We start from the raw sequence: 22,297 nt of genomic DNA, 5'->3' as shown, positions 1-22,297 counted from the left end.
TTAAATGACATTCGTGACTAGTCTGGGTAATTGTAAGTCTAAGTTAATGATTATTTCAGAACAGTAATCTTTTATTCGCATTTGGCATCTCATTTCCGTTTGACTATCAAATAGGAGAAGAAGATTTCTGTTTACGACTTTGTGTCGCTTACCATGAACATCAAACAATGGAATTTCCTTGAAAATGCATGTGAGGGACGTTTCATTAGGTGAAAGGTAGACTCAGCCGGCCTAGCCTCAAACGGACAATACTATAAAATTTTAAATGCAATCTTGGGCCTGAAGGTATACTTTGTCTTCGCTTGAGGCTTCAATTTTCAAGGTACAAAAAAGAAGAAGACTTTTTTACAGGGAAAGGCTAGCTGTGGAATAGAGCAGTTTCTTTTTGGGCAACAGCAGTACAAATAATCAAAAGTTTCAGCTGCGCTCTGGCAAAGCTTTAACCAGCAAGCAGCTCTGCCCAGAGGGCACATATAGGCTTACAATAAGATCATGTGCTTCATCTTGAAGCTTAATCTTTGCCCTAAGGGTACATGTCCATTAAACAAACTCCTTGAAGAATTAACGGCTCAAGCTTAGACTTAAAGGCTAGGTGGCTTTTGTCACGTGTGATGAAGCAGCATGTTTGCTATATGCTCAAGTCTAAATCAAGCTCGGGACCAGCCCGTAGCCATCTACATACTTTTCTTCCATATGTTTGTCTCTCCGGAAAATTAATTTATCATGGAATTTCATGCCAGCTTGAGATAAGTGATGGAATGGACACGTTTCATATTTCCATTTCCAAACAAAAGAAAGAATGACTCTACGTTTTTCTTCTGGCACTTAGACAAAAAATCAGTATGGTCAGCACAGTTGGAACTCAAAGCGACCCAAGAAAAATATATATATATATAAAAAAAGCTTAGAAAGATTATGGTTTTTACATTATTTTCTTCTTCATTTTCGGTCCCCTCTTTCTTGCAAGCAAAGACAGAAGAGAGCTTGCATAGTACAAGGGAGCAAATTCGAACAAAAATTAAAGTAAGACATCTGTCTTGCACTGTGCACCGTTAAGTTTGAGTCCACAGTTTTTTTAGAACAACAAAACTGAGATCATGTTCACCACATAAGGGGCGATATATTCCCTGTGTCCGATATTGATCCCATTGCACCCAGTTTTTTCTTCCTTTTTAATATGCTCCCCAGCATTTAATAGCCCATCATCTCTAACTTTAATGTAATTTTAACTTCAAACTCAGATGCCAAGTGTGAATAAAGGATGTTGAAGACCAAGCTAGCCAAGCTGCTCAACCATGTGGGGGGTGGTGGGGGGAAAATTTGCAATGTAAACCGATGTGTCTCAGCATTGTTTCTAAGTCAAACATGGTGGTTAATTGGGAAGTCTCTTCAACAACTAACAGCACCCCATTCTCCCTGGTTTGTTTAACTGGGGTATTGGCTTGTTTATTGCAACATCTAACCAACTTTGAACTCTGAGGGTGGCTTCACCTGCAATCATAGTAGATTTGATGTGTGGTGCAAAACATTTTTTCACTTTTCCACAACCTCACCTTGCCAACCTCCAGGTGATTGTGCAATCATCATAACGTGACCCCAAATTCCCAGAATCAGGAATTTGTTTCTTATTTCTTCTATATTATGATATTCAAGTTAACGCCCTAAAGTTTCATTCATGAGATAAGGATTTTTTATATACTTCTTTGCTAGCTGGTCTTTGATACGCTTCTTATGCAATAAGATATTGAAATTGATTGTTGTGCATCTTTCCTTTGCTTTAAATTTTCTTCAAGGTTACGTGATGCATATGGGGCAATAGAACTTGGAGATAAGGAGGGAATGGTGTGGGAGGAATCATTACGGCTTCCACATCGATTTGGTAGAGAAAGGAGAGGGGTGGTCTGTTCTGTTTCGGTTGCAGTCGTTGGGTATAATAATAAAATAGTTCCATAAGTTCAACCCCCACATTCCCGTCCTTTTCATTTTGCAAGTATGTGATTTGAGTCAATGTATCATTAAATCCCAAAAACATTAAAAAAAGATCGAGAAGACCAATAAAATATTCATTAGTCAAAAGGATAAGCTAGATAAATAGAGAATTTAAAACCTGGGCAGGGAGGATCTGGTGGAGTGCTTAGAAACTCTGATGTAAATTTGGTGGGGGTATTTTGTGGGCCTTTAGGCATTGAAGATTCGAATTATGTAGGGATTATGATAATTTTGCATATTTTTAGATTTTTTTAATATTTTCTTTTTATAAGAGTTAATTTAATTGTTGAATTTGACTTTATAATTGTTTTATTTTGAAATAGATATTTTAAAGTAAATGATCGATATGATCATATTTGTGTATTTCTTGAGAAATATCAACTTTTTCGTAAATCATTTAACGAAATTTAATATAAAAAAGGCATCTATGTTTACAGTCTGATGGTGATACGTATGTATTGTTTTGCTTGAATATTTGTATTCTGATGTATGGTAGTCCTTATTTGCAGTGATGCTATGTATGCTTATGCTTCTTTTATGTGTAGGGGTTTATGAGCTAAAACGAAATCTTATATAAGAGTGTATGGCAGTCTAGGTGACTTTGGAGGCACTTTCCTCTACCCATGAGACCTAATCCATGTATTGTTTTTAAATGATAATTAATAAAATTCTTATGATTGATTGGCCTAAAAAAATAAATAAATAGAGAGTTTGAATTTTATATGTGTATGTACATGTGAGTTTGTATTTGTGTGTATATATACAAAGGAATATATTGCCAAATACATACTATTATAAAAGAGAGACAATTATGAAAATTATCTCTAATCATGAGCACTACGAAATGATTAAGTAGAGTATAGAATGCATAATCAAGAAATAATCATGCATGTGTGGGCTATAACCTCAAAAGCAAGAGTGTGTGCTGTCATAATCAAACTTATCGAGTTCAATATATATGTGGTCTTCGTGCAATCAATTAGAGTCGGATTGGAGGGCAGATTTGTAGCCTCGATTGAAATTCTAGGATCATACGGCTGGAACTTGATGATGGCCAGATGGAATATTCATAGGCAAACAAACAGTTGGCCATCACCCATTGTTTGCTCTCTTGACTGAACAGGAACCGTATATTCCTCTCATGATTGGTGGGGGAAGTTCTAACTTACAGCTTAAATTAAAGAGGCAAAAGGAGGATTAACATGACGGCCGTGCACATGAGAATTTGTTTCCAATTCACTAACTTGACTTCGAAGATATTTGTTTCATAGATTATCTTTGGGTACAACGTAATGGGAATTGTAAGAGATTACTGTTGATCTTGGTTTAATGGGAAACCAAGAAGAGATAGGGTAAAGCAGCGATAATTGACAAAAAGGCACATTCGAGAATCAAGCCTGACATCACAAAAACCGAAAGGGACCCTAAGATATAGGGGGATGGACAGCCATTGCCCAATAGCAAAGAAATGGTTGTTGATTCTCGTTCTCAAAGATAAACTTTCAACGTCCCCAAAACAGGGTAATGCAGCAATGGTAAGAGAAAAGAATCTTCAATGATTCTGTCATGGAAGTCTGAACCAACCGTTGCTTATCTGCTCCAATCTTTACAGCAGAAGAGAAACTACAAAGAAGCCAAAAAATCCTTAAATGAGCCAGGATGAATACAAACTGAATGTAAGACAAGGTGTTATCAAATAAGGACAGAATCCCAACGTATGAAACAGACAGGAATCGAAATGGGTGGGCACTCTCTCCTATAAAATTTGCTGGAAAGCTGTCATTAACTGATTGGAATGTCTTGTTAGCATTAGGAAACTGTCTCGACTATAACCCCCCAATGACTTAAAAATTCTCCCTTTCATCATTCTCCTTGTGTGTTTTTTGGCTATAGTAGAAAATCGTTCATGGGATGCCAACTGGCAAACCCATTGGTGATATACCAAATGAAGATTCAGCAGCCCTAATTAAATAAAAGCTTATATATATTAGCCATGTTGGGAAATGTGACAGCAATTCTCTTTCTGAATGGGATAATCGTCCGATCTCTGCCATGTTGCTGGCTTTGTCGAGAATGACATGATTGGATTCACATTCACCCTATATGAAACCATTTAATTTGCTTTTTTGACTAATGTTTCTTTGGGAATTGTTAGCAATTGTCCTGGACTTTTAGGTAGTTTCCCGAGCCTTCTTGGTCACTGTTCTATTTTCTTGCCCTTCCTGTTTTTGGGTCGTCAAGCCCTGAATGCTATTTGTTAGCCTTGGTTTTCCTTCATTTCCTTTGTTTTTTTGTTCTTAATTTTATTCTTTTACATTCGAATCAATTATATTTGTCTAGTGAGCAACATATTTAGAGCTGAAATTGTCAAAACCCTATGATTTCTTGATGTGATTCCCGCTACATTTCTTTACTCTTGAGTGGGTCTCCATCCAAGGTGAATATATGATCATGGCAGCCCAGCCTTTAGCCCAAATGAGAGTAAGAACATGTCCATCCATTTCGCAAACCCCAAATATTCAATGGGCCAACCACAGATCAGACATAACACATTGGACACATTGCAACAGAAAACAATTCAACAAAAAAAAAAAAAAAAAAGAAGTTCCCACCGGTTTTGAAAACCATATTCTTTCTCCTAACTGTGCATATACTTTTCAGTAACCATACCCAGTAGGAGACCTTTACACCTTGTTCTCGCACTTGAAGCGGACGATTCCAACGTTGGAAATTCATTTTTGGGTTTGATTAAGAATCAGCTATAATTGAATTAGCCCTAAATTTCTAAACACATTCTAATTTTAAAGGGTATAATTCAAAAAAAAAGTTCAAAATTTATATTTGATATATTGTCAATGTATAATATTTATATATTATTCGATAATGTTAAAAATTGAAACATCAATAGTGAATTAATGATTCACTAATAATGTATAGAATTTAAACACCAATCCTGTATCAAGTACAAATCCATGAGATAGCATGTTTCTATAAGAGTATACCACGTATGATATCCTAATGATAAAACAATGGCCTTATTCTTTTCTTTGCCCGTGCAAAAGGACTACAAATTCTCTTTGCCTGCCACCTTTTAGATACGTACCCACTACATAAAAGCCCGTCAGGGAAACAACTTCTGTTCATCACCCAAAAATCTCCATCGGAAAACCTTCTCGATTGTTCAAAAAAATGTCCAACGGCGATAAGTTGCCGATCCGATACACCCAGCAGGAGTTCCAGCCCCAGCCCCAACCCCAACCCATGAAACGCAACCACACTGCCCAACGCTACGCGCGGCGGGTTCGTGATAGCTTCACCACTAGAGTCACCAAAACGTTATGTGCCATATTCCTGTCTCTTCTTTTATGTGTTGGCATTGTTATGTTCATTTTGTGGCTCAGTTTACGCCCTCATCGTCCAAGGTTTCATATAATGGAGTTCACGGTTCCTGGTCTGGCTCAACCCTCGGGGTTTGAGAATGCTCAGATAACGTTCAATGTGACAGCCAGGAACCCCAACCAACACATTGGAATCTACTACGACTCCATGGTTGGGTCCATTTATTACAAGGATCAACGAATCGGGTCAACTCCTCTGCTGGACCCGTTTTTCCAGGAACCCAAGACAACTACAATTGTGTACCGTACATTCGATACGGCCACGCTCACGGTTAACAGCAACCGTTGGAAGGAGTTCATGGATGACAGGCAACAAGGGATGGTGGTTTTCCGGTTAGATATAACGTCGGTGATCAGATTTAAGGTTTCAACATGGGACAGTAAGCACCACAAGATGCATGTCAATTGTGATGTTGCAGTTGGTCCAGATGGAATGATCTTGCCAACTTCCAAGGACAAGAAATGTCCTGTCTATTTCAGTTGATTCTTGCATTGCTGTCTTTGTTTTTTTTTTTTTTCCCATTTTCTTTTGGGTTTTGCTTTGTGAAGTGGAAGGGTGTAGTTCAATTGTTGTATAATCATTCTTATTTGATTTGATTTGTAATGTTATGTGTGATGGAATTTATTATAATTGATGGCACATTTTTAAACCTTTCAAGCTTTGAATGTGTCTTTGATCCGAGGGGTGGTTTATAAAGCAAGATGGAAATATTAGTACCATTGAGATGTCTACTAATATTAAAGATACACGTCATAATTAACTAATATAAAAAATATACGTCATAATCAAAATTCACTTTACAAATGAAAATTTTATCATTGTAATGTAAAAATTAATATTGGACTGATACATATTCTAATATCAATTATAATAAATACGGTCCAAATATATATTTCTAATTCAATAATTTTTCTAACTTAAATGACGTGTTTTTTAAAATCTTAAATTTATATTATTAATATTGATTAATTTAGATCTTTATATAAATTTTAGTAATCACATTCACAAATATCATAACAATTACTATTTTTTAACTTAATAATATGAATAAAAGACTATAAAATAGTGGCCATGTCGAAATTACATCAGAGTTTTTAGTACTTAGCTGTGAAGTATTTTACCCTTTTGTAACCCACTTGATTTATCTTGTTAGAAAGATTGGATCAACCCTCCCATTCCATAAAGCAGAGATAAAAGCAAGTTCCACTCAAATTCGTTAGCTCAATTACCTATTGAGTTACTTTTTGTTATCCTAAGCTGAGATGGAAAGCAGTTCTGTTTTTGTAAGACCCTAGGTATCTTTATTTTTACCTTGAGGATTAAGGTTTCAAACCTATAGCTTCCTTAGTTCTGAGTTCTTCGAATATGTTGCTCTCAAGTCTCAAGCATGGACCAGTAGTCTTCCTGCTTATTGGAATATGTCGTAGCCTAATTTTCCACCAAAGACATGCGAGGAAAAAGTGTGTTGAAAGGTGAACTTTTCTCTCTTTCATGGCCGGAAAGAGGTGGCATTTCACTTTAAGAAGGTTGTCTCTTTGAACAAACGAAGAAGGATTGCGTGGTTAATGGCCACCGTGTCAACTTGCCTTTACACCTGCAATTCTTTTTACTACAAACTTGGGATTGAATGCATTATTTATAACTTTGGATTTCATATAATAATATGGTAGACCCACAGAGCAATGCAATAATTTCCTTCAGTGCTTGTCTTTGGCTTTATTTAATTCCTGAGCATTTGTCTTCAAGCTTATCTGAAGAGATTATATAAGCCAACTTGCATGATGGTGTTCTTCCAAATCCTTTCTGCAATACTATAACAACCCCATCAAAATTAGAGTTACCCAAAAATGAAACTTGCTAAATCTACTAAACTTCCCTTGCATCTCTTCTTTCTTCAAGTGATAACCCTGTGGGGTTTGATGTTTTTTTTGATATGGCTCATTTTGAGGCCGCAGCATCCTGTTTACAAGGTCGTAGATGTCTACATCTCCCACATCAATTACAGGAATTCAACATTTCATCAAGGGTGGAACTCGAGATTCCACCATGACCGGAATCAAACAGTGAAGGACAGCTGGAAGTCAAGAATTCATGGGGGCTCGAACTCAACGTATCGAAACATCTCCATCACCCTCAAGATTGAAATTTCGAACCCCAACAAGCGGATTGGCATCGACCATGATGACATCAAAGTAGCCCTATACCACTCAGATAGCTTTATTGGCAACAATTCTGTCGCAGGTTTCCATCAGGGTTACAGAAATACAACTTTTTGTGAAGTGGAAGTGAAAACTAACCAGCACTCTTGGAGAGGGATTATGGGCAGGAAAGTAGATTTAAGGATTTGCTTAAAAAGTGGAGTTCATTATATCGATGGCATATTCAGATGCAGGACAAACCGTCATCCAATGGATTTTGATGCATACAGGAAATTAAGGTTTGTTCCTGTGAGACAGCCACCAAGAACAAATTACACATAAATTTTTATGCCAAGAAATGTGGTTAGTTACCAAAGGCTGTTGGGTTTTTATATTTTAATTACTTATATTACCTATAAATGTGTCTACTTGAAATTTGGAAATGTGTTATTCTAGTATGTTCAAGAAATCGTACACTGTAAATACCCGAATTATCCGAATTCAATTAATAATTTGTTTAATCAAAATCAATTTAAACAAGAATTGAGTTAATTATAAGCAAAGGATGGCATAATTCTCAGCCGATTTAGTCTCACTGCATGTGGATAAGGATCTTTCTTTTTAAGGAAGAAGCTTCGGAAATAACCTGCCTGCAGCAATTAGGCCTTGAAGCCTATGCGTCACATAAAGCAAGATTAACGAGCTGAAGAAAAGAATATAGTTCGTCTCTCGTCTCTCCCCCCTAAACATTAGTAATATTCCTTTGCTAAACTTCCATCCTTCAACGAATCAAAGTCTTAAGACTTGAAAACTTTATTCTCACTCAACCCACTATTCCTCTACCCTCCAAGATAAACCAAACAATTCCATTTACCAGGATGATCTATCAATTCAATCCTTCTGGAAACCTACTTCCATTCTCTCCGAAGACGTAACTGTAACAATGTGTAAAACCGACAACTTCTACCTATGGCTTCTCCAGGTTGTTGGTCTCTTGGGCCTTGCTGCCCTTTGTCTATGGCTAGCTATGCGTCCAAAAAACCCCAGCTATACTATCCTGAATCTTTCTGTCCCTGCGCTAAATGATAGCAATGCATCTGGTACAGGGATCATACAGTACGAGCTGGATATTAAAAATCCGAACGAAGACTCTGGTATCTACTATGATGATATCTTGTTGATCTTTTATCATGGGCAAGATAGAGTGGGGGACAATACCATCCCTTCTTTTTATCAAGGGAAGGACAAAACTCGTGAAGTGCTTGCCCATGTGAATGTTGAGACCGGCCTGTGGAAAGCTCTTCGCAGTGCAATACTGAATGCAACAGCTGAAATAAAGGTCGATTTATCAACAAAGATCAAATATAAAACGTGGGGCATGAAAAGTAAGCACCATGACATGCACAGGGAAGGGAAGGTGCCGATAGGTAAAGATGGCAAGATAGCTAACAAGAAGAAGAAAGTTAAACTTCGACGTGGATCAAAGAAATGGAAAGTAAGGACAACTCGACTTCTCTGAAGTATTGTCAATCTACACCTTACCTTGTTCTTCTTTACGTATGTATATATTGCTGTATTTTGTCACATTTATATATGTATATAAGAATTAAACAACTAGATCTTGGTACCTGTAAATTGAAGGTGAATCATGCATTAGTGATAGTTTAAACTATAATACATTGACGGGTAGCATTCTCTCTCTCTCTTCAAATCATTCTTGAAAAAGGAAAATAATAGGTATTATTAGGGACATAAGTATCAAACATTACTTTCTTGTATAAACTAATCTATTAACAACCTCAGGATGTCCCCTTGTTCGAACCCTGACACTGAATTGCAATTTGTCTTCGCCAAACATGAATGGGAACCTGCAAAGCAAACAGAATATCTTTAGGCCTCATTTTATTTCAGCTCTCCAAGCAAATCAATTTGGCTGATGAGTTTTAGATCTACACTGATATCAGAGATGTTAAGCATGTAAAAGGAGCTCTTACAGCAGGGAAGCCACCATAGTCCCCGGGTGTTCTGATGTCCTTAGTGACACAGCTATTAGCAGCAAGTCGAACCTGCAATCGCCAACTTAGATATTTTCTAATGAAATATACCTTCATGGAAGCATCCAAAACATAACTCCCTATGTTAATGTAATGGGAGATAATCAAATCAATGACAAAAGAAAAATATACAGGAAGCAAGACACATTTCAGCAAGTTTAGAGACTAAAAATGGATCATTTTTCTTTTCCAAATCACATGCTAATTTGATGTGAATTTCTAATCATGCAAATCAAGTGTCACATTGATCATTTAATTGTGTCTCTTTCTATACATAAAACTCAACAACTTGATGCAATAATTTGTTTCCTCTCAAAATCAAGTAAATACCTTTGATGCAATAGAAACATGATCACGAACTGCTACTCTTCCCCCTAGGACTACATAGTCTCCTATCCTGTGGCAGGAGAGAAAAACCAAAGATGATAACAATTCCCAGGAACTTTAAAACCTTCATAAAGTTCAGATACATTAATACATGGGAACGTGAGGAACCAATTGAAAGGAAGAAGGAAGAAAAAAAAACAGTAATAACATACGTCACTGAACCTGCTATGCCGACCTGTCCACAAAGCATGCAACTGTTCCCAATAACTACATTATGTCCAATCTGCAAAGGCCAGCATTTTGGTAAGATTATACCACAGAACATACCTATCGACAAGGCCAGATAGCAAATATCACCTGCACTAAGTTATCTATCTTTGCATGATCTCCTATGACTGTATCTCTCCAACTGCAAAGCCAAATAGGTGATACTTTCATTAAAGACAGGAGCGCTGAGGAATATGCAAGATAGTTCGCAGTGAAAATATTCAGAGCCAACAGACAACTCACCTGCCGCGGTCAATGCATGTATTAGCTCCAATTTCCACATAGTTCCCTATCCTAGCATTTAGCATCTGGGGAAAAACAAAGGAGAAAGAAAAAAATATACTTAGTAAAACAACTCACTTGCTCAAATCAACTCTGAATAAATTATCTTAAATACGCTTTCTATGCTCTAACAGATTCTAAAAAGAATCAATTCAATGATAAAAGAAATGCCAATTATAAAACTTTTCCTAATTTTGGCCTCGCACCGCTCAAAACACAAGCAAGTTTAATGAAGTTGGTGACTTGCTGTGGCAACATAAGAGAAAAATAAAGCTATTCTAACAGTTAACAGATTGTACTTGCGTTGCAAGTTTACAACGGCATTTTAGTTAATGTGCTTAGTCCATTGTCAGTATTCAGGGCATTAAAGAAAATATGATCTTGTTATTGATATATTTATCTAGTTTGACAGTGTTGGATAGCTTAAAGTCCAATAAAGAACACCAACTTGAGGTTTCTTGACCATGCTGCCATCCTCATCGACAAAGAATCCAAATCCTGCAAATGAACAAATTGAAACAAACAATTCAACTCTTGTATAAGTTACTCTTTAATAGACCTACAACACAGATTGGGAGGTTAAGGGAATATAAGTAAAAATTTTTTGACACTGGACCACTATCATATGTTGAATGAATTGGATGCCTCCTTTAACTTCCATTAGCTGATATAAAATCCAAGCTCAAATACCCAGCCTTACCATCTTGACCTATGCAAACTCCGTTATGAATTACACATGAATCCCCTACAGTGCAGTTACTGAGTGCAGTATTATACCTGGCGAAATATAATACATCCATCAGAAATCAAAAGAGGTCATAAATGCAAAATTGCAAAGCGAAACTAAATTAAACAGCGTGTGATGTCAGCATGTGCATTTGCTGATAAATATGGACTGATTTACCCGATCTTTGTAAATTGACCAATTGTAACACTAGGTCCAATAACAGTCCCTGACCCAACATGAGCATTCGCACCCAACACAGATTTTGAATGAACTATGGCGCCGATCTCAATAAGCACCGTTGGATCAATGCAAGCTGACTCATGAAAATACCCACCTCCATTTTGCCATTTTAAGAACCCCCGGTGATCAAATTCGGCTCCTTTTTCTATCTCGACAGACAGGGAATGAAAAAAAGAGCAAACTTAACTAGTAAGAGTACAAGTAACATGTCCATTGAGACATTTCAGCAAACAACTGAGCTGCAATGGGAACTTACCAGAGCTAGCAGTACTGCTTTGGAGCGTGGTTTGGTTAGTTGGGGACACGGAGAAATTACAGAAAGTGCCAAAACGCGAAGAAGTCGAAAGAGGAAAGTTTTGAATAGGGAAATTCCTGAAAAGGAAAGGGCAAATGAAGGATAATCTTTTTAGAGTAACTGCCATAACGACTAGGGGATATTCAGCTAGAGTGATGGTTAAAGGAACAGCTGGAAAGAAATGGTAACGGCTCTTCGGAAAAAAAAGGCGGGAATGGGATGGGCGCAGCTCCAATAAGTGGGCCTTCGATCAGCTTATGGCCCCAAGGCAAGTGACCCATCAGTCTGGGCCAAATCTTCCTAAAAAGGATAGTCCAATTCCAATCTTTTATTTGTTTTTTTTTTTTATTCTTGTAGTGATGTTCTAATTAAGAATAACAATGGGTACCTTGTAATCATATGTCGTGTATTATCTAATTCGATAAGAATAGAGTACCTTATAATCGAGTTTGGATGATCAAATTATTATCTATCATGTGTTCGGGTAACAATCTTAAAATAGTCATTACTCGAATCTAATTATAAATAATGAATGTTAATATTAAATTTTAGTTTTTTAATATATTTATTTATAAATTTTTTATAATTAATGTAATAGTTACTAAATTCATTAATTTTTTGAATATGATTTTAAATTTATTTTAATTAAATATTTAATGAGTAATTCAGATATTTAACGAATAATATTTAAGATATTCGAATACAAGTTCAGTAACAATTTTAAAATTTAATCGAGTATTTATAATATACTTGTTTCCTATCAAATTAAAAGATTGGGATAAAATGTTTTAAAAACGGGTATCTTATCCGTTAGCATCTGTAGTTCTAATCAATTAGTTTTAAAGGTGGGGATAGCAAGTTTCAAATAGAGAAATGAATTAAAGAAATGAAGTCAAAGTTAGATTAATTTACTTTAATGTACAACATGCAAGTAATAATCTCTCTATATCTGCTGTCAATTTGCCACCATTGGAAGTAATGTCACGAGAGTTGACCTCATCCCTCACACCCATTTTTTTCAATTCTTACATAGGAGAAAACGACAGCCAAAAGAAATATATTTAGTCTTTGGTAAACGAACCGCAAGTGCTTTTATTTGCCTCCAGGAATTGAAAAGCATCAAGTATATGATAATACAAAATGTCAATTCATTCCATGTAGTCTTAGTCAGTAACATCGTGGTTGAAACTGCAAGGTTTTGACTGGCGAAAATTTTTGTGATATCCCCAGAGGAATATGTATTCAATGTCTGTAAGCAGTTTCTACATCAGAAACCAGGGCAGCAATGGTGGAATGGGGGACCAGACCAACGGTTTGATTGCCTAAGCAATGACCATTTCTACGATTAGTTAATGCTATATTGTTCTCGGTATCTTTGCTCTTCTCGTAAACCTATCAATAGGGTAAGCTTGGCCGGTTTCTGCGCCTGGAAATTCGTTGAATATCAATGGTCGCCAGGTGTGATACCCGTGCTTTTTTTTTTTACATGATTTCAACGTGGTAACGAATACGAATTGATTAAAAGAGCAGTCAGCAGCTGGGAAAGTAAGATTCAATGATCAAAGCGGCCTCTTGTTCTGCTGTCCATGCTCAGCACAAGCCAAGGGCAAGTATTAAATAATTATATTGATGGTAACCTTGGGAAATTCAAGATCAAAGTCGAATGCAAGAAGGGTATTGGTTAATGGAAGATTTGGTTCAGTAGAAAAATATCAAGGCGGTGATCACTTACGTAATTTATCCTATTATTAATCTTGGAGATAGTGTATTTGGTCAATTACTGTCTTCATCAAAATTTCCTGAAGCTTAGCCATCAGTAATTTGTATATTACCATATACTTATTCAATTTGAATATTCGTTAATTTACGTTGAATTCTGGGTCTACTCTACAACACCATTGAACCAGCTGGAATCTCATATTCTCAATATTCATCCATGCCTTATTGTCAAAGTCGCCCTGTATATTATTCTTATCTGTTCAGCCAATTGAGGAGCTTTTCTTTTCTTGTAAACATACGCAGTTGCCTGGAAAACAACCAGGTACGGCCACCGAATTAATCAAGCAGAAAATCAATCAGCCACTTATTATTATTGTGACGAAATCCAAGTGTGATGATTCAAAAATTTAAACTCAAATTATTAATAATGATTAATTTAAATCTTAACAATTATATTTACATCGGATGTGAGATGAATTACCACAATATTTTTTGTGATTATATATTTCGTCAATATTAAGAAATAATGTTATTTAAAAGTTATTAAAGAACTCAGAATAAAACTTGAAAAGTCCTAACATGACAAGATTATAATTGCATGCCATTATAGACTTTTTATTATCACTGGTCACTAAGTCAATCTTTATGAAAGACATTGAACAAAAATATAAAGTTAAGCCATATTGTACGAAAGAAAAGAAAATTGTAGGGGTGATTGCCAGTTTGTGTCAGAGTTTGCCAAAACTACTGAAGTCTTCGTGAATTTTCAGCTTCTCAGTTGAAGTTTCCTTGTGATGTTAATAGGTTTAACCATGCCTAAAATTTGTGACCACAAGTCGTTTTAGAAGAGGAAATGTCCTGCGGAAACAGTTAAATGAGCTTTCTGATTAAGTCAGCTTCCATATTACAGTTCTTAAGCTAAAAAGTAGTAATGCAAAACGTACTCCAAAGAAAAAGAAAAGGAAAAAGAAAAATGGGCAAGTATGCACTTTCAGCTATGCTTTTGCTGATCTTGAGGCTGTTCGTGCTCTTTGACGAAGTCTCCCCAAATCTTCTCTTCACTTTTTGCTCAGAAAACACAAACTACACAAGTAACAGCACATTTGAAAACAACCTTGAGCGGGTTCTTGAGGCATTACCTTCCAATACTTCAGATACCGGCTTCTACAGCACCTCTATTGGAGATGGTGCTGATCAAGTCTACGGTCGAGCACTTTGCAGAGGAGATGTCAACACTTCGTTATGTCGAAGTTGCATAGAGAATGCTAGCCAAGATATAATGAACCTGTGCAAAACTGAAGAAGCAATTGTCTGGTACGATCTCTGTCAGGTTCAGTACTCATTCCAGAACAGTTCCTTGATGGTTTATACCGGAAAGTATCCTGAATCAAACAAGCAGGAGACAAATATATCACATCCTGATCATTTCAATGATGTGTTGACGTTTTTAATGAACAACATCTCGACGGAGGCAGCAGCCCTTTCCAAGATCATGTTTGGATTTGGAGAAATAAAGTTTAATAAGAAGGAAACAATATATGGTCTCGTTCAGTGCAGTAGGGACATTTCTGGTAGTAAATGTCAAACTTGCTTAGATTCAGCCCTTGGAGATCTTAAAGCCTGCTGCTATTCCCGTACAGGTGGAACTGTTCTGAGCAGGAACTGTAACGTGAGGTTTCAAATGTACCACTTTTATAATGCCTCAAATTCTCCATTAATATACCCGAAATCTGCAGGTACAAACATGAAAATCAATTTTCTTTCTTCTTTGAAACATTGAATCTTTGATTAATTACATTTAAGTTGGATAGGATCAGGTTTTCTTTTATCTTATTCTCTTCCACTTCCATCTGTTACAACACTTGGTGTTTCAGGACTATTTCAATTTTGCTCTCCACCACCTTCAGCTCATCTTTTTACTTATTTGCAGCACTTTCTCTTTCCCTATCACAAGAACCCTTCTACAACACCCTTTATTTTCTGTGTCCATTCTTGAATAGCTCCTCTGTGCTTTCTACTTGTTGGCATACAGCTCACAAACTCAAAAATTAATCACTTCAATCAGACAATGGAAAAATGAAAAAGAAAATAATGAAAAGTCAGTACCACGTTTTACAACAATATTCAAATTTTCGACCTAAAAGAATGCTTCAATCATTATTTTTCAATAATTCCAAACTGAGTGCTAAAATTGGATTTTGACCAAATTGTTTGCACTGAAAACAGGGGATAAATGGAGCAGTGGGATGCTTGTGGCAGTAATATGTGCAACAGCATTGGTTCTTGCGCTTCTGATTGGTTCTAGCGTTGTCTATTACCGGTGGAAGAAAAGGACACAAAACGGTAAAATGCTGCAGAAATGGCCAACCATCTTTTCTTGATAGTATATGTTATCTTATCTTAATTATGGATGTTTTTAGGTATGTTTTGTTACAGCAGGTGTTTCTTGTCACTATACGGTTGGATAGCAGAACCTTTTTGGGTTCTGCCCTATTATCACTTGAATGATCTTTTCTTGGCTATGCCAAGGTCCTGTATCATTTTACATGATGCTAATAAAACTTGACCTTTTGATAGAGCAAAATATATTATTTTCAGTAAAATGAAAAAAAGAATGAGATATGAAAGAAGATTTTATTTCTTTTGCAGATGAGGCAATAAGCCAGAAAGCATTGTTATATGAATTGGCAAGCCCAAAGGGAGTAACCATTACACAAGAAGGCGAGTTGGTAACATCTCAAGAATTTCCCTTCCTTGATTTACCCACTATAAGGGCAGCTACGGATGATTTCTCTGATTCCAACAGGCTCGGACAAGGTGGCTTCGGCACAGTTTACAAGGTATCCAAGAGTTATGACCTCCTTTTCCGCAAAGTTTATTATGACTTAAGTTTTGTTTATGTGCCTGGATTGATGTCTCGTGTCTGAATTTATAAATTAAATTCAACTGTTCAAGGGTGTGCTAGCAGATGGGAAGGAAGTGGCAGTTAAAAGGCTGTCGAGGAGGTCATGGCAAGGTTTGGAAGAGTTGAAGAATGAAGTCATATTAATTTCAAAACTTCAACATAAAAACCTTGTCAGGCTATTGGGCTGTGGAATTGAAGGTGAGGAAAAGCTGCTCATATACGAGTTTATGCCAAACAAAAGCCTTGATTTCTTCATCTTTGGTATGTACCCTTTATTCTTCCAAGTAGACTACAACTCATGTGAATCTCTTTGTTTATCAAATGATCTTCAATATATTTTTTTTCAGATCCGGAGAAACGCCCACAACTTGATTGGAAGACATGCTTTGGAATTATAAGTGGAATTGCCAGGGGACTTCTCTATCTTCACGAGGATTCCCGACTTAAAATCATTCATAGAGATCTAAAACCCAGCAATGTATTGTTGGACCAAGACATGGTTGCCAAGATATCAGATTTTGGCATGGCAAGAATTTTTTGTGAAAACCAGAATTCAGCTAACACTAAAAGAGTTGTGGGAACATAGTGAGTTTACTTTTTCTTAAATCTTTTGTTCTTGACCCTTACTTGATAATCACTAAAAGATCAAAAAATGGCTGGCATTTATACATGAAACAGTGGATACATGGCTCCAGAATATGCAATGGAGGGGTTATTCTCTGTGAAATCCGATGTTTTTAGCTTTGGCGTGATAGTGCTAGAGATTCTGTGTGGGCAAAAAAATAGTGGCTTTTACCTAACAGAACATGCCCAGACACTTCTTGCTTATGTGAGTTTACCTGTTTGATAAAATTAAAGTATCCCTCCATCAGTAGAATACTCTGTTCTCTCTAAATTTTGATTTTATGTGAATTTATCGGCAGGCCTGGCAAATATGGAGAGAAGGTAAAGAATTGGAAATAGTGGACCCTTTTTTGCTGGAATCATGCTCAAAACCGGAAATCAACCGGTGCTTTCATGTCGGGCTTTTATGCGTGCAGGAAGATCCAGCAGACAGACCCACCATGTCTGATATTGTGGTTGTCTTAGGAAGTGATACGGATACGATTGCTCTTCCTGAACCAAAGAGACCAGCATTTTCTGTGGGCAGAGTGATCGCAATTGATCAGTCTTCAATGATAGATCCATCAATGAATCAGATGACAGTATCTGATATCTCAGCCCGTTGAATGTATTGACCCCCATTAACAAATTAAATTTAATCTAGCAGCAGTCAACTGATCTCCTTGATAGGACAAAATTTCAGTGTTCAAAATCTGTACTCCCTTTGTTCAATGTAACAAGAATATTACTGAGATTGTTCTGTTCGTGGGGCATGATCATCAAATGTTATTAGAAATTCTCTTTATATGCTCTGGGATAATTTTCCTCTTTTGGACATATAATTGTTTGCTTCCTGCTAAATAAGGTAGAAGAAAATGCTACCAAATCACCTTAATTACAAGAAAATGCCTTAGTGGAAGTAGCTTTGGCTAGAGGCTTCTTCTTCTTCTATTATAACTTTTGGATGTTTGCTAGATTAACGATTACACCCTTTTAATACATTAATGCACGACATTTGTTTCATTTTATCTAAGTGACATAATTAGCAGTAGTAATTACAATGTTTTAATTAAGATATGTAAGAAATGCAACTCCTCTACATTTCCTAAAAAAAAATAAATAAAGACGTTACCAATGTACTAGTTGATACTGGTAAACATGCAGCAGGCTGACAGAAGGTTCTGGTCAGGTCAAGGTATCCAGTATACCGTCAGGCTTAAAGTGGCGCAGCAGGTGGAAAGCACCTTCCTGGAACTACACCAAGTGTAGTTAAACTTTATCAGCCTTTTGTTTGTCTGCCTAAAGTTGTAGCCTGATTCAATGATTCTGCCTTCGTTTTCCCTAAAATTTTCTATTCGCCTGTTAGCAAATAATCAACCGCCTGTTGGGTTGACTTGTACCCCGAAAGGTCGCGGTCATTGTACAAGTAGGACAATTGAATTGTTTTTCCATTCTACTTAGTTTCCCAGGAATAAATTCATCTACGAGTACCATTGATTTGACTTTCACTTGAAAGTTCTTGCTCACCAGAAACTGCTTGTTAGAATTTCTATCTCATAGTAATATTTAAGGTCTGCACCTAAAGGTTAAGCTGCAGTTGAGCCAATCTTGCAGTGTTGCAGAGACTGGAGAGACAAGATATGGATCATTCCAGTTCTACACAAACCATTCGTTTGCTTTTGCTTTGTTCTTTTCTTTCTGGTCTTCATGATCTTGCTCTTGCTGATCCTCCCTACCCACTTTGTTCAAACAATACTAGCAATCATTTATTGAATAGTTCATTCCAAAATAATCTCAACAATCTGCTTTCGTTACTACCATCAGAAGCTTCTGTCTCCAAATACAACAATACCTCTTATGGGAATGGCACGGATAGAGTTTATGGTCAGTACCTGTGCCTCGACTATGTTTCATATGAAACCTGCCAAGACTGCATCTCCGTTGCATCAAAGGCTATCACGTATCTTTGTCCAAATAGAACGGAAGCAGTCGTATGGGAGGAAGATTGCCAATTGCGCTACTCAGATAATAATTTTTTTGGCCGATTGAATGTAGCAGACAATTTTTGCAAAGATAATATTATTAACATCTCGGATCCTGTACACTTCCAATCTATCGTAGAGAACAAGCTGCGAAATCTTACCAAAAGGGCAGCCTTCAATTCTTCAACAAATATGTATGCTGCTGGAGGAGAACCATATACAGCAGATGACACCCTGTATGCTATGGTGCAGTGCACCCGAGACTTATCCCCAGATGACTGTAACGAATGCCTTGAGGCTGCCATTAAAGATGTTTCTTCTGAGTGCTATGCTTCTCGTGGGGCACGACTTCTTAGTCGCAGCTGCTATCTTAGGTATGAGTTATATGCCTTTTATGATGGCGCCAAAGAGCCCTCTGTTTCCACAGAAAAGAAAGGAGGTGTGCAAATTTATTTCAATTTAAGAATTGATTACATGAACCTGTTAATAATAAATAAATAAAATCCTCTGAAAGTGATACTAGTATTCGCTCCCTCAAATTCAGGTGGTGGAAGGAAAATATGGATGACTGTAGTTCTTACAATTGGATCAGCGGTTTTAGTGATACTGCTACTGGCTTCCACCATGTATTGTGTTGCAAGGAAGAAAGGAACTGGAAACGGTAAGCATAGCGGTCAAAGTTATTCTCTCAAATGCAAGCATTCCTTTTCTCCTCTTTTGAAGCTTTAGATGCAAACTTTTACTCTTTGTTTTCATGTACCAGGGAAGAAAAAACTACACAATATTGGCGACCCTGAGAACACAGATTTGCAGAACCAGTATTTTGAAGGTTTAGATGAGCTAAGGGCTCATGACTCTTATTTTGATTTGGCAACCATAAACTCAGCTACTGATAACTTCTCTCATTCAAAGCTGCTGGGACAAGGTGGTTTTGGACCTGTTTACAAGGTAAGAGAAATTTCTATCAAATACTTAACACATTTCATTATTGACATCTAAATCAAAAATTAAATTATCCAAGATGCCTCTTCTGCAATTTAAAAGAAAACAAGTTTATTCATTTTAGGGTGTACTACCTGATGGAAAGGAAGTAGCTGTCAAGAGGCTTTCAAGCTTCTCTGAGCAGGGTACTCTGGAGTTCACAAATGAAGTCCTACTGATATTGAAACTTCAGCACAAAAATCTCGTCGGGCTTTTGGGTTTCTGTGTGGATCAGCAGGAAAAGTTGCTTGTTTATGAATTTATGCCCAACAGCAGCCTTGACGTGGTCCTCTTTGGTCTGTTCTTAACTCCACGTTTGCTTAGAGCTTTTTGTTTTAATCCCTTGAATCTATTAACATCTCACAGTGTTTGCCTGAAACTTGTTTTTGCATCAGATTCAAAGAAACGTGCACAACTCAATTGGAGCAGACGTCTTAACATCATTAATGGAATTGCAAGGGGAATTCTTTATCTACATGAGGATTCACGGCTTAGGATCATCCATAGGGACATAAAAGCTAGTAACGTGTTACTGGATTGTGACATGAACCCAAAAATCTCGGATTTTGGAATGGCAAGAATCTTTGCAGGGGCAAATAGTGAAGCTAATACAGCTAGAATAGTGGGAACATAGTAAGCCTCTCTTCTAATTTCAATTCATTTCCTTAAGTTAGCAAGATTGTCAAGATAAATGCTTTACCATGCCATGGATTCCAGTGAAGAGAATACCACTCTGCCAAAGCACATAGCCATATCTGCGCAATTCTTGTTTTTCCAAGCTTCTTGATACCGTTTCTAACCCTAGCTGTGTTTGTGAAATAGTGGATATATGGCTCCGGAGTATGCCATGGAGGGATTATATTCGATTAAGTCTGACGTTTTCAGCTTTGGGGTACTCTTGCTTGAGATAATTACTGGCAGAAGGAATGCAGGCTTTCATCAATCAAAACGTGTCCCAACTCTAGTAGCATATGTAACTATTTTTGTAGCTAAATTACTTGCATTTCTCTCCAATGTATCAGCACTGCAAAAAAAGTTTGTAACAACATTGGATATTGATGCAGGCATGGCATCTATGGAATGAAGGGAATGCCTTGGAATTGATGGACCCATTACTAACCGATGGATGCCCAGATGAATTCTTAAGATACATCCATATCGGACTGTTGTGTGTTGAAGAAGACGCATTCAACAGGCCGACCATGTCATCTGTTGTGGTAATGTTGAAAGGTGAAGCTGTGACATTATGCCAACCTCAACAACCTGCCTTCTCTGTGGGAAGATTTGCTGATCATCATCAAACGCTGGCTCATAGTTGCTCTGTCAATGGCTTAACGATTTCAAATATTGCACCTAGATGATTGACCTTTGGAAGTCCAGGGATGGCTTGCCTTGAGAGAAATTCCATATTTTCTTTGAATTTTTCGATTTCTGACTATGATATATTTGTGGGTTAGTGCCTCCGTGAATACCAATTGCCAAAAGAAAAAAATTTCCACGTTTCCATCTGGAATTTCATGGTTTACTTGTTCCATTCCCTCTGGGACCACGTTTTGTCTGTTGTCCTCTTTTCCAATGAGAAAAAGAGGTGTGCTATCATTGCAGATAATGAAAACGTTCTGAAAACTTAAAACAAGTAAAATAATATCTGATGAAATTGGCTAAGCTTTGATTATTCATGACAGCCACTCTTTAGTTATCTGAAGGGGACAAGAAAATGGTAAACTGTTCTTTGGTTGATGAAGAGGAATCCCTGTTATGGCTCATAATATACCCGCAAAAAGCAAAGCACAGAGAATTTTTTTTTTTGGAAAGGTAAAGCACAGAGTATTTTAATTGCATTGATTTTGATTTGTGAGAGGATGCCAGCTTGTCTCAGGTCAACGGCCTTCTTTGCCATGCCAAAATTTTGAGCAGGGAAATTTCTGAAAAGGAAAGGGTAAATGGAGGAGTATCCGAATATTTACCTTACTAGTTAGTACATGATTTTTTTGTCTAAAAAGTAAGATTTAAATTTTTTTATTAATTATTAAAAAAATAATAAAAAAAATGTAAATGGAGGAGAATCTTTTCAGAGTAACTGCCATAACGACCAGGGTTTGGAAGAACTGGAAATGAGTGCTAACTTTCTTTGGGAAAAACGCGGGAAATGGGAAGTGGTCCTTTGATCTGTTTATGGCTCCAAGGCAGGTGACCCATCAGTCTGGGTCAAATCTTCCTAAAAGGATAGTCCAACTCCAAATAATTATAATCCAGTTCAAGTAGAAGTTCAAATAGAATTTGAGCAGTGGTTACCACTCGTGACAGGTTTGGTAGTGATTTTTAGAATACCTATTACTCGAACTTAATATAAGGTGACAATATCTAATATCTCAACCCATTGAATGTG

The 22,297-nt window shown here is 36.9% G+C and overlaps 5 protein-coding genes across 5 annotated transcripts; 4 read left to right on the top strand and 1 right to left on the bottom strand.

Annotated features, from left to right (window-relative positions):
- On the top strand, positions 5,070–6,048 carry LOC18597085 (protein YLS9). The gene has a single exon (XM_018122951.1). The coding sequence runs from the start codon at positions 5,179–5,181 to the stop codon at positions 5,869–5,871; it is 693 nt and encodes a 230-aa protein (XP_017978440.1). The 5' UTR covers positions 5,070–5,178; the 3' UTR covers positions 5,872–6,048.
- On the top strand, positions 8,145–9,140 carry LOC18597084 (protein NDR1). Its single transcript, XM_018122631.1, has one exon. It carries the CDS (start codon positions 8,470–8,472, stop codon positions 9,043–9,045), a length of 576 nt encoding a protein of 191 aa, XP_017978120.1. The 5' UTR covers positions 8,145–8,469; the 3' UTR covers positions 9,046–9,140.
- LOC18597083 (probable UDP-3-O-acylglucosamine N-acyltransferase 2, mitochondrial) lies at positions 9,158–11,903 on the bottom strand. The gene is made up of 10 exons (XM_018122630.1): positions 11,680–11,903; positions 11,361–11,568; positions 11,157–11,233; positions 10,905–10,954; positions 10,418–10,482; positions 10,265–10,316; positions 10,120–10,190; positions 9,911–9,977; positions 9,521–9,592; positions 9,158–9,394 (listed from the first exon to the last, which is right to left on the bottom strand). The coding sequence occupies exons 1-10, from the start codon at positions 11,843–11,845 to the stop codon at positions 9,326–9,328; spliced, it is 897 nt and encodes a 298-aa protein (XP_017978119.1). The 5' UTR covers positions 11,846–11,903; the 3' UTR covers positions 9,158–9,325.
- LOC108662465 (cysteine-rich repeat secretory protein 38) lies at positions 14,411–15,945 on the top strand. The gene is made up of 3 exons (XM_018122874.1): positions 14,411–15,173; positions 15,664–15,757; positions 15,858–15,945. Exons 1-3 carry the CDS (start codon positions 14,411–14,413, stop codon positions 15,943–15,945), a joined length of 945 nt encoding a protein of 314 aa, XP_017978363.1.
- Positions 16,059–21,535, top strand: LOC18597082 (cysteine-rich receptor-like protein kinase 10). The gene is made up of 12 exons (XM_018122873.1): positions 16,059–16,277; positions 16,393–16,603; positions 16,690–16,927; positions 17,021–17,171; positions 17,266–17,569; positions 18,548–19,366; positions 19,472–19,588; positions 19,691–19,875; positions 19,994–20,204; positions 20,304–20,541; positions 20,731–20,881; positions 20,973–21,535. Exons 1-12 carry the CDS (start codon positions 16,059–16,061, stop codon positions 21,267–21,269), a joined length of 3,141 nt encoding a protein of 1,046 aa, XP_017978362.1. The 3' UTR covers positions 21,270–21,535.

Source organism: Theobroma cacao, chromosome 6 (assembly GCF_000208745.1).
Source record: "Theobroma cacao cultivar B97-61/B2 chromosome 6, Criollo_cocoa_genome_V2, whole genome shotgun sequence".
In the NCBI taxonomy this organism is placed as follows: Eukaryota; Viridiplantae; Streptophyta; class Magnoliopsida; order Malvales; family Malvaceae; genus Theobroma; species Theobroma cacao.
The sequence above is the reverse complement of the archived record's forward strand: the minus strand, read 5'-3'. Positions and strand labels throughout refer to the sequence as shown.

Bases quoted from the DNA above. Each gene is read 5' to 3' on its own strand.
- LOC18597085 (XM_018122951.1), top strand. From the start codon at position 5,179: ATGTCCAACGGCGATAAGTTGCCGATCCGATACACCCAGCAGGAGTTC.
- LOC18597084 (XM_018122631.1), top strand. From the start codon at position 8,470: ATGTGTAAAACCGACAACTTCTACCTATGGCTTCTCCAGGTTGTTGGT.
- LOC18597083 (XM_018122630.1), bottom strand. From the start codon at position 11,845: ATGGCAGTTACTCTAAAAAGATTATCCTTCATTTGCCCTTTCCTTTTC. The intron at 11,569-11,679 runs GTAAGTTCCCAT...CTGTCGAGATAG, and splicing joins AAGCAGTACTGCTAGCTCTG to AAAAAGGAGCCGAATTTGAT. The intron at 10,483-10,904 runs GTTGGTGTTCTT...GTTTTTCCCCAG, and splicing joins GCATGGTCAAGAAACCTCAA to ATGCTAAATGCTAGGATAGG.
- LOC108662465 (XM_018122874.1), top strand. From the start codon at position 14,411: ATGGGCAAGTATGCACTTTCAGCTATGCTTTTGCTGATCTTGAGGCTG. The intron at 15,174-15,663 runs GTACAAACATGA...CACTGAAAACAG, and splicing joins AATATACCCGAAATCTGCAG to GGGATAAATGGAGCAGTGGG. The intron at 15,758-15,857 runs GTGGAAGAAAAG...GGATGTTTTTAG, and splicing joins TCTAGCGTTGTCTATTACCG to GTATGTTTTGTTACAGCAGG.
- LOC18597082 (XM_018122873.1), top strand. From the start codon at position 16,059: ATGAAAGAAGATTTTATTTCTTTTGCAGATGAGGCAATAAGCCAGAAA. The intron at 19,876-19,993 runs GTAAGAGAAATT...TATTCATTTTAG, and splicing joins GTTTTGGACCTGTTTACAAG to GGTGTACTACCTGATGGAAA. The intron at 20,205-20,303 runs GTCTGTTCTTAA...TTTTTGCATCAG, and splicing joins CCTTGACGTGGTCCTCTTTG to ATTCAAAGAAACGTGCACAA.